Source organism: Strigops habroptila, chromosome 5 (genome assembly GCF_004027225.2).
Source record: "Strigops habroptila isolate Jane chromosome 5, bStrHab1.2.pri, whole genome shotgun sequence".
In the NCBI taxonomy this organism is placed as follows: Eukaryota; Metazoa; Chordata; class Aves; order Psittaciformes; family Psittacidae; genus Strigops; species Strigops habroptila.
In genome coordinates this window covers 1,882,017-1,898,200 of record NC_044281.2, presented here as the reverse complement: position 1 = coordinate 1,898,200, position 16,184 = coordinate 1,882,017, and the positions used below count along the sequence as shown (strand labels likewise).

The 16,184-nt window shown below is 40.3% G+C and overlaps 1 protein-coding gene across 1 annotated transcript in view; it reads left to right on the top strand.

Annotated features, from left to right (window-relative positions):
* Positions 1–16,184, top strand: part of SPAG16 (sperm associated antigen 16) — a 408,668-nt gene that overhangs the window by 187,740 nt on the left and 204,744 nt on the right. The window contains exon 11 of the mRNA XM_030487793.1: positions 9,795–9,938. Within this exon, the coding sequence (XP_030343653.1) occupies positions 9,795–9,938 (144 nt within the window). The remainder of the gene's footprint in view (positions 1–9,794; positions 9,939–16,184) is intronic.

Here is a 16,184-nt window from a genome sequence, read left to right as displayed (position 1 = left end):
AGGTGTGGGTTTGGGTCTCTCTAAGTTTTTTTTCCAGCACCAAAGATCTTTGCTTTCTGCTTTCTTCCCCATAATACTTATGGACAGCAAAGGAGGGGTCGGAAGAATTTGCCAAATATGCCAGATATCGCACAGCAAATATTCTAGAAATTATATAGTCTTAAAGGGCTTAGCTTTGCCCATAGGGTCATATTTTTCTGCAAGTGATTGTACAATATTCCGCAGCAATGCCAGGCGCTGCAAACAAAAAAATATTACTTGAATCTCCTAAATTCAAGTAGTTTAGGAGACAGTTCAGGAATTCGTAACCTCAGTTAGTACCATCTGTGAAGATTAATCCATAGAAGTTCTAAAGAATACTATAGTAGAATCTATCAGTAAGTCTGTATTCTAGAAGTCACTGTTTTCTGTAGGTATTTTCTCTCTGATACAGTAATCAGTATAATAGGCAGCTAGAGAGTGAAGCTCTGTAAAGCTCTGCAAAAATAAGAAGAGGATAATTAAGTATCGTGACAATTTAGCAGATCAAATGGTGGCTTTTCTTGCATTTAATGGTTTAAAATATGTATTGTCTGCCTTGCTAAAGGAGAACTTTTAGTAGAAATCAGTGAAATGGCTTGGGTGCAGGAACCTCTTGGTTGAACTCCACAGTGTGCATTTCAGTGTGAGAATTTGCTTAGGAAATTGGTTCCGTTCAGTGTGTTCATTAGCAGTGAGGATGGTGGAATACAGAATAGCTTATAAAATATGCAGATGACACCAAGCTGTGAGAAGTTGCAAATGCCTTTCTGCATCAAATCAGAATTCAAAATAAACTTGGCAAATTGGAAAGATGGTCTGAAATCAGCAAGATGAAATTCAATAAAGTGCTATATGACATATTTAGGAAAAAGACTGCAGATACACAAATAGCTGTCAGGGGGAAAAAAGGGTAACAATCTACAATCCATTGCTGTTGCAAACTAAGGAATGTCATTCTAGTACATCTGAGGAGGGATGTAGCGTCTATAATGTTGGGTAATTCTTCCAAATTAAGGTTAGTGAGATCTGAGTTGACCTATTGTATCCATGTTTGGTCATGACTTTTTTTAAAAGTTCAGAGAACTGCATCAGTTAGAGAATTGAGTTTGCCTAGTTTAAGACAATGTTAGTAACAACCATCTGATACATAAAGATTTTAAGACAAAAGGTAGAGAGAAGTCATTTTCCCTATTCCTGAGAGAAGAGTTAAGGAAACCTCTGTAATTTGCATTCAGAGTGAAGAGGGTTGTGTTTTAGAAAATGCTTTTTGAAGTATGAAGCCCAGAAAAAGCCACCCAGAAGTGCTGTAGAACCTCCTTACCACGGAAAAGTTATACAAATCTGCATTGGGTGAGTCTACACAGTCCTTCCTTAGCACAAGGTGGATTAGATGATGCCTTTCAGCATATGTTTCTGTAATTCTGTGCAGGAGATGGGAGTGGAGCAAATAACTTGAAAAATTTTCCTCTTGAAACGTCATGGAAAAATTGAAATTGGGCTTCTTCAGTGGGGAAAATTGCCTAGCTGTTGGGGCAGAGAAGCTGCTCAGCAGAGCTTTGCAGGCCACGCAGCGTCTGCAGCCTGTCACTTAAGGATCACGGAACTAGAGAATTACCAAGAATTCTGAACCTAAAATCTGTTTCTCTCTCATACATATATATGTCCAGTTACACAGATCATCAGAAGAAGAACATTATTGATAGGTATCAACTTTACCTCTTAGTCCTAACTGTGAATAAACTATTTATTTATGTAACTTTCTTCCCACAAGAGCTTCCATTAATTCTGTTGATGGAAGCATTTTTCAGCATTACAGTACAGAAATAAAGCACAGAGCGTGATACCCTTCTCTGCCTTCAAAAGTGAGAAAGAAACACAGGAGGGAAACTGACCTTGAGAAGTTAATGCTTTGGTTTCTTATTAATTTAGAAATGTGAGTTGACAGTTTGATGCTCTAATTGCAAGTTATATTTTTAAATATTTTCTTTTATCAACCTTGATAATTTAACAGAATTTACCAACTGGCAAGTTTCAAGTAGCTTTCATTCCAAACTCTTATATACCACAACACTGCTCCTAATCATCTGTGAAAAAGCTGCCATGCAACAGAAGACTGGGAATTGCTAACAGTAATGATGAAAACTAATTCAAACCAGGCCACAGGTAAAAGCTTCTGTGAAAGCAATCTGCATCTTTTCAAGTTGGCCAGGCTAAAATTGCCTTTTAGAAAAGCAGTTTGTCTTTCATTACAAAAGAAGATAAGCCGTTATCTCAGTACCCGACAAGTACCTAATACACAGGCCAAAAAATAGGCAACAATGATATATCGAATGGGGAAAATCTTCTGTAAGTTTGCCCACTTTGCCTTTCCCTTTGCTTCTCTGCCTGTGAAGTGGTTCACAACCACAGGTGCAGTGTAAAACCATAGGGGCTGCTCCTTTGCCAAGGTTTGCGCATGGTCTAACCCTGGTTATCTATAGCCTCTTCCCTGCTGCTCTAGAGAGTTGTCCTATGGGCTGCCAACTCTTTCAGAATTGGCTTCAAGACATGGCAGATGTAAACTAATCCTGTTTCTATACTATTTCCAATGCTATAATTTAATACTCATACGGGACTGCTGTTCCCTAGAAGAAAGTGACGTAGCCTATTTCATAAAGGAAGTGATATTAAAAGATTAGTTACATGATAATGGGCAGTATGAATCATGGTAGAAATCGTTAGAGGTGAGGACATACAGCTTTCACTCCAGAGGGAACATATTGGGAAGGGACGTCCATGTTTTAACATTTGATTGCATCTACTTGTTTGCCATTACTGTCATTCTCTCTTTTTCTTCTTGGCTTAATTACTTCTCCTTAAGGTACACTGGGTACCACGTAAGTTGACTAAGCTTGAAAAATTGATTCAGAAACATGTATTTGGATTCTGCAGAGTGAAAATAAGTGGTGGCTCTCTCTGTGGAGCAAGGTGGAGTTGCCTGCTGCTTTGACTTACGGCAGGTTAGAAATGCCCTGTTTCTGTACTGTGCAACAGCTGACAGTGTAGACTGAGTCTTTTTTATTTGTATTTTGGCCAGCAGTAATTATCAACAGCCTTGTAAGCAAAAGGAAGGAATGAATAAGTAAAGATTCTCTAAGAAGTGATTTAGATTCATGCCGGTTGTTATTTACAAGCATTTCAGATAAAAGGCTTAGCGTTAGGTTGCAGAGATGCATGGTACACAATACTATAACGACATAAACAGTTTGCATATTATTATGTAGGTTCTAGAAAAATCCTCTTTCTCTGATCTGAATAAGGATGCTACCTTGAAAAGGATTATTTATGTTTTTAAGTTAGTATGTTGTCAAATCATTAGGACTGCCGTCAGTGCATAATTCAGGAATGTACATATATCTTCAAAGGGCTGAGACCTAAATAAAACACATGCAGATCAGCAGGAGGGTTTTGAATTTTTCTAAGATTTGATGCAGGGCCAAACTTTGTTGTTAAGAAGAAAATTATTTTAGGCTGGCCCAGCATGTACGTAATCAGATGTAATGTGGTAATACCCAGGTAGATTACAACACTCGGCTAACACAAATTGATGTGTTTTGATAATTGCACACAGAGTGGATAAACAGAAAGCGATCAAAACCAAGCATCACAAAATGGATTTTATTAATCAGTCACTAAAGCTGTGTCTATATCTGTGAGTTATAACAATGTGTTTAGTACAATTATATGTGGAGGCATTGTGTGCTGTATGAGGTGTTCACTTTCTGAAGATTTTTTTTGTGGGGAGGAGAACTGGTTTGGGCAAGTTAGGAAGTGTGTGAATTTATTCCCCTTCTTCACATGAGTGAGTATGTTTGCTACTGCTGTACAGCTAAGATTGAAGATTTTGTGTGCGTGGTGAATAGAATGAGTACAAGAAGTAAACACTGTAAATTATGAAGCCTTTTGGCGTTTTAGAGATATGGGTTTAAGGTTCTAGAAGACCATTTTCTAATTATTTTCAAAGGTTTGGTAGGCTGTCTAGAAGGTTAACTACAGGTATGTTGAGATCCTAGCAAGTTTTCTTCTTCCCAAATCCTGAGTCATAGGAGCTTGGGAAGCAGCCAGGATTTTCACTAGGCAGTATAGAGATTTTTAAGCATTGTTCTGAGTGAGATCTATGACTGACATCTAGACGGGCATTTACATAAATGAAACAAAAGATACGAGCTTTGTACTATGAGTATTTTCCCCTACTTATGTTCATTTTGTGTTAGTTCCTTTTTTTTTCTGCTTTATCCTTTTTTTTTTAATTGTTTTAGCTCTTATTTTCTCTTTAGAAAGCATTTTCCCTCTTTGCAAGAATGCAAAGTTATGCTTTTCAGTTATGCTACCTTTGCATAATAGAACCTGGAATTAAATGTCAGGGTTATAATTACTGCTGAAGTATGCTGGCAGGTGAGACTGGATAGCTCAAGCCAAGATAAAAAGGTGGTAGAAATAACTGTGTTAGGGAGATGCTGTTCAAATAAGACATATTAGGATAAGTTGTAGCGGGCAAAATGATTGATTAGGCTTTTGTGATGTGTTTGGGTTTGATTTATTGGTGGGTTAATCTTGGCCGAGGGCCACGTGCCCACCCAGCTGCTGGCTCACTTGCCTTCCTTGGCAGGGCAGGAGGAGAAAACAGGCTGAGAGAGCCCATGGCTCAAGGCAAGGACCATTAATGTTGTGGGCAAAGCAGACTCAACTGGGGGAAAGTTAATTTCATTTATTGCCGATTAAAATAGATTTGGGTAGCGAGAAACAGACAAACATGAAAGCAGCACCTTTCCTCCCCCTCTGCTTGCCAGTTCCACTGCACTCCTTTGCTGCAAGCCCCTCGACCCTTCCATGAGGGGCTGGGCGGTATGGCCAGTACACAGCAGCTTCTGCTCCTCCTTTCTCCTCACACTTTTCCCCTTCTCCAGTGTAGGCTCTCCCCACAGCTGCAGTCCTTCAGGAAAAGGCCACAATGTGGGTCTGTGGGCCTGTCACATTCCTGTCAGGAAAGCCTGCTCCAGCACGGGCTGCCTGTGGGCTGCAGGTGATGCAGGAGCTCCACGTGGCACTGGAACAGGATTTCTCTGCCCTTGGTGTTTCTGAACCTTTTGTTCCCCCTCCCTTGTTTCCCCTTCCTTTCTAGAACCTGGCCTAGAACACTGCCAGGGATGGTGCAGCCACAGCTCCATCTGGGCAGCTTATGCCAGTGCCATGTCTCTGGTGTGTTCTCCCAGAGGCTGCTCTGAGGTCTCCACGCAGCTTCTCATCTCCAGGCTGAACAGCCCCAACTTTCTCAGACTGTCTTCCTACGGGAGGTGCTCCCACCCCTGATCATCCTCGTGGCCTCCTCTGGGCTTGCTCCAACACCTCCATGTCCTTAATCAGTAGCCATCCTCCAGAATTCAGTGTGTGTTATGTCCTTGCCTTCAAAACTGCTCTGCTCTTCCATTCCAACAAACCTAGAAAGCCCGATGGTAAAGAAATACTTGCAATTTCCCAGCAGTTTCCATTATAAAAATGATTTTTGTCAACCATTTATAACTTCACCCCTATGTAACTTCTCAGGTTGAAATCTCCTGTGCTAGATATCACGAATAAGGCGGAATTCTTGTGTAAGAACACATTAGCTAAAATATTTCTGTGATCAAGAAAAATGTGTTGGGTTTGGGGGTTTTTTTTAGTCTTGGAGGAACTCTGCTGCTCTCATATTTTGGAGCGAGAAATGCAGCTGAAGAGCTTTCTGGTCTGAAAGCAGCTACTGGCACTAACAACAATCCTCTTTGCCAGTATCCGGGAATGCAAATAGATAAATTTGATCAAATCATGAAGTTCTAATAATTACATATCACAAGTGATAGTCAGTAGGATGCTGTATAAGATTTTGGCAGCTAAATGCTGTCTATATTGAGAACATACGTTTATGTATAACTCCTATATGTCAAACTATAGAAAACTGGATTTTTCCCTTCTTTCTGCCACAGAGCAAGTGGCTGAGGCTGGATAAGTCACTTCGACTACTAAGTCATTATTTTTGCATTCTTAATTCTCAGTGTGCCTAATTTTGAGACTTCTTAGGTTAGGTTTTTATTTCTGGACTTTTCTTATTCCTGCAATCTCCTGAGGTCTGTAGGAAGCTAGTAAAAAAGGCTGAATATGTAGTGATTTTGTGAGATGCTTTAGCCACTAAAATTGTTTTAAAATTATAGGAGGTTTTGTGTGCCTTACTGTCCTGCATCTGTGCAATTGGATGTAACTGCTGTTATGCCTTAGCAGGGGGTTGAGGTGATGCTTTTATTGTTTTATAATTGTCCTTCACATACAAGCACTGTGTATTTTGTGCATTGAATGAACCAGGGCTCAGTAGGAACATTGCTACCTTAGGACTTGAAGGAACCTCAAGACACCAACCAGTCCTTTCTCCTAACCATAATGGAAGTAATTTGCCTAGGTAATACATGATAGGTGTGCCGAGAGCTTTAAGAACAAGCTAATGATGGCACATGGCAGTGGGTTCCAGTGTTTCAGAAACCTTATTACCAGAAAGTTTTCCTTCACATCTAACTGAAATCTTCCCTGCCTCAGTGCAGTGTAGTTAGTGTTTGTATTAAAACAAACACACAGTTACACAGACAGATTTGGGTTTAACGCTTTTTAACCTGAAGGTTGATTTTTTATGTGTGACGTGATCAAATGTATTACATGCTGAGACCGAAAGTATTTTGCATCTGAAGATACAATATTTTTATTTATGGTTCAGTCAAAATAAATTAAAATAATCAATTATTGTTTTGAAAGCAGATTACTGGGAGCACTATATATCTACCATGGCAAGTGCTGAAGAGATGAGCATGTCTTATAATGCTAGAATGAATTGTGTAAACATGGGTATTTATATACTCAACAGCAGCAAAACTCTGAGAGGGTTTGTTTTTTTTTTTCTTGGCCAGGTCTCCTCTGATCGCACTTCTATCCCATAGGAGGAGGAGGAGAAAACTAATGTTCCTCTCACACATGTTCCATTATTGATTTCCCTTGTAGTCTACCCAAAGTCTTCCGTGCTGGAAATAATTAGACCCTGTGAACAGACATGAAGCAAAAATCTATACAATGCTGGCTTGCCAGAAATGAAGACAAGGGTGCCTAATTAATGTTGCATATAGAACGCCTTTTGGATGAATGGGCTTCCCCTTCTTAGAAGCAGCTCAACAGTCATGTCACAGATTTGCTGTTAATTAAATAGTGCTCACTGTGTGCCTGTAATAATGGCATGGAGAAAAAAAACAACATTGGGCAGCAACAGCATTTTACAACAGCTCCAAGAGCTCTGCAATTAGAAGAAAAGCCTGTGAAAAATAAATGTGCAGGCTTGATAGCGATGGCAAGATATTTCCTTCCGTATGAAATTCACTTTATGGATTGTCTCAAAGCTCTTTAGGAATGTGCGGTCACTGAAGAAGTTTGGACATTTCAAAAGTTGGACAGGAAGTGTGTTGGGAGGGCTAAGGTCAGGATCTGAAAGAAAGTCATATTTTCCTTCGAGTGAAGGGTAGACTGAAGGCAATTTAAGTTAGACTGTGTAATATATCTCGGCAACTGAGAAGGCAGATATTTGGGAAGAATATAAGAGAGAGAGCTGCTGGAAAGGCTTCACAACAGGCATGCACTTTGACTAATAGCAGAAATATCTGGAGAGAAAAACTGGAGAGTATCTAATACATGTAAGATAGATTAAGAGAAAAATGTAAGCTGTATCCATGTGACACTGCTTGCTTGATTTTTTTCTCCAAATAACACAGCGATAAAGTTTTTCCCAAACCTGAAAAACCATAGACAGGCCTGAACCGGTGATGAACCTTCCTGCAGTAGCACATGCTGTAGGCTGTTCTGCAGCAGGCATCCTCCTCTAGCCTTCTTGAATCCACTTCCGTTTCTTTTTCCCTTGCCATTCCTTGCTACATCCAGAGGAGCTTAGGACCTTGTTGCTAGCAAGTAAAAGATCCTCCTGCGCTGGTCTCGTTTCTGTGTGAGCTGCATACCGGTGGGGAAGGCTCTGTTTTTGAGACTGAGGGAAGGGTGTGTAGCAGCCCTGATACGGATTTATCTTTATACTTATTAGCCCACTCATTTTCTGTGAAGCTGGTCTCTAGAATAACAATGCTCTGTGCCTATGCATGCTGCAGAAAACAGCAATGGGATTTTTGGTGTGTCACAGGTCTCCAACACTAGAGGGTTTCTGGGACAGTTGTTCTCATCCTGTATTTTACAGGCCACTGGCGTGCCTTCTTTCAGACTTCAGTTCTTTTACCTCTATTCTCTCCTTGCTCTTCTAGATATCTGTTGTGGCCAGTCTAAGTGATATGATTGCTCTCTGTGCATCTCTGGAGAATTTAAAGGAGTCATTCCCTCATTCTCTTTTCTCCCTATAAATGCAAAGGAACTTTCTCTTCTTTAGGCAAAGACAGAAAACTTTTTTTTTTTTCTAAGAAACTAGAGAACGGGTAAAACCCAGGCTCCTTGGTCGAGCAGTTGAATTCAGCTGATGAATGGGTAGGAATCTTCCTAGACTTTGCCTTAAACTGCAAGAATAGATGTGTTTTGTAACAAAAATCTAGTTTCATCAATATGTTTTTAGCATGGATGTGATGGAGGGAATTATTTTTCAAACTACAGTAGAAGCTGTGAGTCTGGTTTAGGAGTTTTATGAATTAATTTGAGTGCAAGAGAAAGGTACTGTTAAAAAAGGGATTTTTATAATAACGTGCGTTCTAAGACCTCTCTTCCAATTTGTCTGTTTATCATCGTCTCTACTCTCATTCTGTTTTAATAAGTTTTTCTCCGCAGACTGTGAGCCCTGATGCACAGCTGAAATAGGAGCACATGCAGGTTATGATTCCTCTCCCCATAGTTGCATTTTGATTCTGAACTCCAGGTTTAATCTATTAAAGTAATCTACTCCCGGGACTTAAGTCAACTCCTAGATGCTTTTTGATGTTCAACAAATAGTAAAGCATTACAATAATTTAAATCAAATAACCAAATCCATACGAAATACACTACTTGTTATCTTTCCAACAGATTGATTTTCTTCCCTGGATCCATTTTAAGCTGCACTGCAGTTGCTAAATCAAAAATAAACCAAGTTTTCAGTATAGGGGTGCGCTAAGTGTGTGATTTCCATTACCTGCCAGTGTGCTACGTAATAAAAAATGAAAACATGTAACACGTTTTGAGTATAGAATTGAAATGGATTTTCTGACCTAGTCCCAGTGAATAGGTGCCAAAGTGATGCCAGAGACTGTAACTCCTGGATTGTAATTATCATTTGAGTTATTTCTCAGTGGTAGGAGACTTTAGACCTGTGGGCATCAGCAGCAGACTGACAAGCCGCTGCTTTTGGAAGTTCATATTGGTACAGCTTGTTCGTGTATTACCCTGTCGCATGCTTGTAAGAACATAATCTAACAAAGTATTTTAAAGTGTTTTAATCAACTGAAACCTCAAGAGAGTGTGAAAACAAGCCTGGTTTCACTGAAGTCGGGCACCTTTTTTTGTTTTCTTCAGAAGAAGCAGAAACTCTTCTACCTAGCATGTATTCTAAATTCTTAGGAGCATAGAAGGCATCACTGTTTGTTCTGTCCATCTAGAATCAGAGTCCTCTGCAGCTGTTGCCCTAAGTTAAAGGAATCTCACTGCTGTGTATTTAACATAAAATGAAATTGATACAGAATATAACGTGCCTTTCTTTTCTGTTGTAGCTTGGCTTTACATCCCCGAAAAGACATTGTAGTCACTGGCAGTGATGACCACCTCTGGAAAATGTGGGCTTTACCTCATGGGAACATCATCATGACAGGTGAAGGTCACACTGATTGGCTTTCAGGCTGCTGCTTCCATCCAAGGTTAGTGCAAACAGTCCCCTGAACAAGCACTGATCCCTTCTGGGGCATACTTGTTTGCTCTTTCTTTGTTCACTGGCCTGCTTTGATGACTTTCTATTCTCAGTGTAACCCTGCGCTCTCTACCGAGTTTCCAAACATGTAGATAAATGTTGCTCTGGCTTTCAGTGTGTTGACTTAAGATTGATTGCCTTTAGTATTTTGTATATCTTAAACTCTGTCCGCATGCCAGTGCACGTAACAAGGATTAATAAGCTTTTTAGGTCTCACTGTATTCATTTGCTCCCTGTTTATGCACTATAACAAACACTGCTCCAGTATTAATAATACAGAAAAGTTGATTTCTTGTATTAGGCATCATTTGTCATATGACTAAGAGTATTTGAGTTTATTTAGACAATAAGAATACAAGCTCTCCTCCTTTCTTTTTGTAAAGATTTGAAGCTGATTAATAAATTAAAGTGAACATTGAAAATAAGAATTAAATATTTAGGTTACAAGGGTCATGGAAGTAGGCCAAACATGAAATAGATTTCTTGGTCATTCTGTTGAAAAATAGAATGCCATTTTACTCTGTCTCAAAAAAACCCCAACATTTGTTAAGACTGAGACTCCATATGTTAAAATGACTTTCCATCAGATTTGTAAGGCTGCAGTTGCAATGGAATTCTTTAATGTTAACATAATAAAGGTCTGCCAGGCTACTCACTGAGGTTCACTTATAAAAAGAGCATTATTAAACCTGCAGCCTTTTATTTTCATTGTATTTATTTTATGAAACAATATTAGCTCTTTCCTTCATGAGAAGGAAAAATATCCTGTTCAGATTCATGCTTCTTCCTGATTCCTGGTATTTTAATAGTTAGCAAGCACACACACAGTCATCTAAACACAGGAAAATCCCCTCCCTCTTTCAAAAACTCAAGAACATGGAGTCATGCTTTCTGGGATGAATTAAACATGCACTTACTCTTTTCTTGCATCTCTTTCTCCTATGAAACATAGGCTTTTTCTTAAGAGTCTTCCATTTCAGAGTGTTCCCCTTTTTGTGTGTATATCCTTAGAAAGAATTTTCTGTATTTAAAAGAAGCGAATAATATTTGACTTAAGTTATGGGAGGAGAGAAATGGAAAGCTCAGCTTATTTTAAGATGGTAGGAGAATTTTTCTATTTCGACAGTTTGCACAGAGTTTGTGAGCGTGCTGGACATCCAAAGTCTTAACTTGCAGATAAACAGAATGCTGCCTTACCTCTTACCTGTTATGAATATGAAACTCATCACAGGGAAAGAAAGGGAAATACAATTAGAAGAGCATGTTATCATTTCTAAAGCTGCTGGGCATGCTAATCAGATTTTGATAATGCATTGTTACCATGACACCCGCTGACTCAGAGACTCAAAACTATTTTCTCATTAGTCTTTGACCAGAATACAGTCCTTTCAATAAGCTTTCCTATTCCTCTTTCAATTATTGAAATTAAAATGAGTTGAGGTACATCGTTATTCTCTTGCAGTATAAATTGACTCCTGCTGAATGCTCTGGCGTGAATCAAAAGCAGTGCTGCTAAAATGTTGTCTTCCGTTACTGGATAAAATATATATAATGTGACAGAATACATTTAATCATCTTTTTCTTTTTTTTTTTTAAGTAGGGGACTTCTAGATCTCAGGTCTTCTGGAAGTAAAAACAATTAAAAATGGAAATTTCTGATAGATTATATTCTGGAATCAAATGTAGGTAGTCTCTAGGTTCGTTACTGTTTTAAAGATGTAAAATTATGTTCAAGCGAAAGTTGATAAGAAAAATATTTTTGTGGTACTGGGCTAGTAAATCATGATACAGAAATCTGGGTACAACTTCCAAACTTTTACATTCTTCCCTTTTTGTCCTGTGTTAGAACACTTCTCTTCTGTGTTTTTTCTTTCCATCTGTAAAATCTGGTTTAGAACGATCTCCACCTCTGCTCTGAGAAATATCTTATGTGTAGCCAAAGGATGTGCCTGCATGCGGAGTCACACACACCAGTCCACTTTGAAAACATCTTTGAACAGCATCAGAATGATCGATACACTGACACGGAGTGTACTAGTAATTTGAGGAGGAAGAAATCTAGAGCTATGATGTGAATTCAGCTGGTGCTTCTGCACATACAAATGAGTGAAAAACCCAGAAATCCATTTTTACGTGTTCACAGTATACTATTCCTTACGGTTGTCTTAGTGCCACCACTGTGTAAATAGGGGTGAAGTTGCAGGTCTCATTGGTAGCTGTGAAGATCCATAATCTTCAAGCTAAGGGTCTGGTTTTCTTTATATATCCTCAGCTTCTCCAAAAGCAGTGAGAGAATGGGAGTTGGTAGTAGGAACTTACCTGCATACACTAAAAAGGTAAAGGTACATTTTAGGCTCTGGACTTTGCCTGCTGATTAATACAAATTAGTGATGAGGATTGTCATTTGAATCTTTCCCAGTACTGATGTACAAAAATATCCTTAACTATCATAATGACATTGAGCGTTAGGGGTAAGGTACACTGAGTTTCTGAAGAATTGTTGGATGGAAGGGATTGGGGTGTCTCATTTTCCCCTTCGCTGACAATGTGCTTCATTCCACAAATTTTTTTGCTTAAAAACACGTCTGCTTCGCATATGAGCAAAGTAGAGTGAGGTGAGGGTGTGTGGTTTGCTGAAGCTTCAGAGTGTGTTGGTGTATGATTTTTTGCATTGCACTCAGTGCTCTTCAGTCTGTACAAAGGGTCTTAGTTCCCCATGTGTTCTCCCTGCATTGCAGTGGCTCCCAGGACAATAGATAAGGGCAGCAGACTACCTCTTTGCATGTGGGGAGAGCAGAACATCTCTGTTGTGATGCTCTCTGCAGATCTGAGAGTAGAATTTTGCCTTAAGCTTTTTAGATAAAAGTAAAACTTCAAACAGGTCCTGTCATCTACAGAACGTGGCAGCTGGAAGGAGGGAGGAGAAAAGTGTTTCCTTTTTGAAGCTCAGGTGACAACTGGTCAATCTTCAAAAACAAACACTATTTTTACTTGGTGTGTCTGAATAGTCGTTTGCAGGTGAATTAGACATTGCAAGTTCCTGTCACTGTTGAAAAATTTAGAAATATTTTCCAATTTATCTTTTATACGTGTGAAGGAGTGAGGGAGTCAGAATGGCTTCTGACAGCCATCCGCATGGGCTTCTTGTTAAAAATCTGGATAGCTGGAGAAGAGCTTTGTAGTGTACCTGTGGATACCAGGTGGCCCAAATGTTTGGAATAGCAGCCAAAAATCATAGAATCAGCTAGGTTGGAAAAGACGTTTAAGATCATGAAGTCCAACCTTTACCCCAGCCCTGCCCAGTCCACTGCTAAACCATGTCACTAAGGACCTCATCTGCATGGTATGTTAACAAAAATGTGCATCTTCTGCCAGTTTCCAGAGTAAGCTGACAATGTAAATGCTTCACCTTTAAGAACCATCCTCTACTTACATTAAGATATTTCATGACGTGCTAGATTTGTTTATCTTTATCACTAACGTTCCTGGGTGGCTAAAGAGTGACGCTCTGCAGCATAGCAGAGGTGCGTGTCAGTGCCCAACAGTGGGATTGCGCCCTCAGCAAGTTTGCCGACAATGCCAAGCTGTGTGGTTTGGTTGATACGCTGGAGGGAAGGGATGCCATCCAGAGGGTATCTGGACACGCTTGTGAGGTGGGCTAATGCCAACCTTATGAAGTTTAACCAAGCCAAGTGTAAGGTCCGACACCTGGGTCGGGGCAATCCCAGGCACTGCTACAGGTTGGGTGGAGAAGAGATTCAAAGCAGCCCTGCAGAGAAGGACTTGGGGGTGTTGGTTGATGAGAAACTGAACATGAGCCAGCAGTGTGTACTTGCAGCCCAGAACGCCAACTGTATCCTGGGTCACATCAAAAGAAGTGTGACCAACAGGTCGAAGGAGGTGATCCTGCCCCTCTACTCTGCTCTTGTGAGACCTCACTTGCAGTACCGCGTACAGTTCTGGTGTCCTCAACACAAAAAGGACATGGAGCTGTTGGAGCGAGTCCAGAGGAGGGCCACGAGGATGATAAGAGGGCTGGAGCACCTCCCGTATGAAGACAGGCTGAGAGAGTTGGGGCTGGAGAAGAGAAGGCTGCATGGAGACCTCATAGCAGCCTTCCAGGGCCTATAAGGATGCTGGGGAGGGACTCTTCCTTAGGGACTGTAGTGGTAGGACAAGGGTAATGGGTTCAAACTTAAACAGGGGAAGTTTAGATTAGATATAAGGAAGAAGTTCTTTACAGTGAGGGTGGTGAGGCACTGGAATGGGTTGCCCAGGGAAGTCGTGAGTGTTCCTTCCCTGGCAGTGTTCAAGAGCAGGTTGGACAGAGCCTTGGGTGACATGGGTTAGTGCGAGGTGTCCCTGCCCATGGCAGGGGAGTTGGAACTAGATGATCTTAAGGTCCTTTCCAACCCTAACTGTTCTATGATTCTATGATTCTAAAATACTGGTCTACAGTAAAATACTGTATTCTTGTTCCACAGATGTGCTGGTATAATACATAATGTCTTTAATATATTCATAAATATTAATCAAGTCAACTCTTCTAAAATGTTTGTAACCCTTTTCATGCAAACATTGTTTGAGTCTGTGAAATACAATGAATTTCTGAATTGAAAAAAGTACAAACTGTAGGTTCTTAAAGCTATTTAAAACGTACACTGAAAATTGTCAACTCCTTTGTAGTGTCCTGTTCACGTGAGACAGAAGCGGAATTGCTTGTATTCTTTCTGTTGCTATTTCAACTCTCACAGTTACTGAGGAGAGAAATCAAAACTGTTGTCAATTTGTTTATTATACCAAAAAAACCCACAGCAGTTATTTTGAACCGTGTGGATTTTCTTTAAGTTCTTTTGCTATTGGAAAACTGGAGGTGGGTATTGTCTCCTCAGTAATTAGGGGAAAAAAATAAGGTAAGTGTGTTCATGCATCAAACATCTTGAAAATAAAGGTAGTTAGTGTTTGATGGCCTAGAAAAAGGTAGCAGTGAGGGGGTGCAAGAGAAAGACAAGGTGTTGGGCGAAAAGAACAAGCCGTGCTCTGGAAGAACAGAAGCAGCTTGAGATTGTATCTCTCGAAGCTGAAGGAGGTGATGTTACTCTGATGAAAACCTATGCATGGGTAGATGAGAAAGCCAGCCTTGCAGAGAGACAATGCAGAACGAATTAGCAAAATATGTTGAGGTTGGGTATGAGGATGTGGTTGAATGGGTTGGGAAGGAAATAGCAACTCCAGGAGGGCTCGAATTCACACCAGAAGCTTTTAGACTAATTCAGTAGCACATCAGAGCAGGCAATGGAGGGACAGTGATTTTGATTCTGCCTGGGTGGCTGGGGGGCTATGGGTAGTCAGCAATGAAACATTTATGAATGCCTGGTCTGCAGAAATGTCTAAGCACTTGTCTCTAAAACCAAGGTCTCTTCCAGCTGCGTAAGGCTGAGCAGCACAGAATCACTGCTGAACTTATGTTGGCTAATACATAAGCAGCCAAGAGCTGTGGTTTGCTCTTGACTTCAGCTATGCCCTGTCTCTAGTGGAAATTTAAGGCTCGAGATGGGGAACACAGGAGTAATGGGGAAGAGGGGCAAAATTCAGGGGGGAAGGCATGCACAGAAAGGAGAGGGAGGCAGGGTTTCAAGCCAGCCAAGATCAGTTGTTCAGATGTAACAGGCAGAATCTGACAGTGTTCATTGCTCGCTGTATCCCAGAGGACTTCTACTTGGAAAAGGAGGGAAACTGAGGAGCAACAGTCAGTCTTGACAACTTGGCAGGTACATGTGTGATTTTGGAATTTCACACTCTTTTGTTGTTTGAGAGCCCATCATGCTTTAATTATCAAAGTGAATTACAATCAGGCAGCATGTTTCTGTTTTCACCCCCCACCTTTACAGCTCTCAGTCCCTGTTGAGGAGGGTCCTGTTACTGGTAGATGCTGATGCATCGGTCCATACCAATCTTCTTGCCAACTATAATATTCTCATTTATCAGTGTGTGGTGGGAAACATCTGCAGGGTATGAGGAGAGTCAGACAGACAATCTGGCACTCAAAATAAATGGCTGCTTTCTTTTCAATTGCATATTGCAAATAATATTTTTTGAATAACTAGAAGTGTACATGGCCCATGAAGTCTCTGCAAATGAAAAGCACTTGATGACATCCTGAGTAACTAGGTTCTGTAGTCACAAGAACAGGATC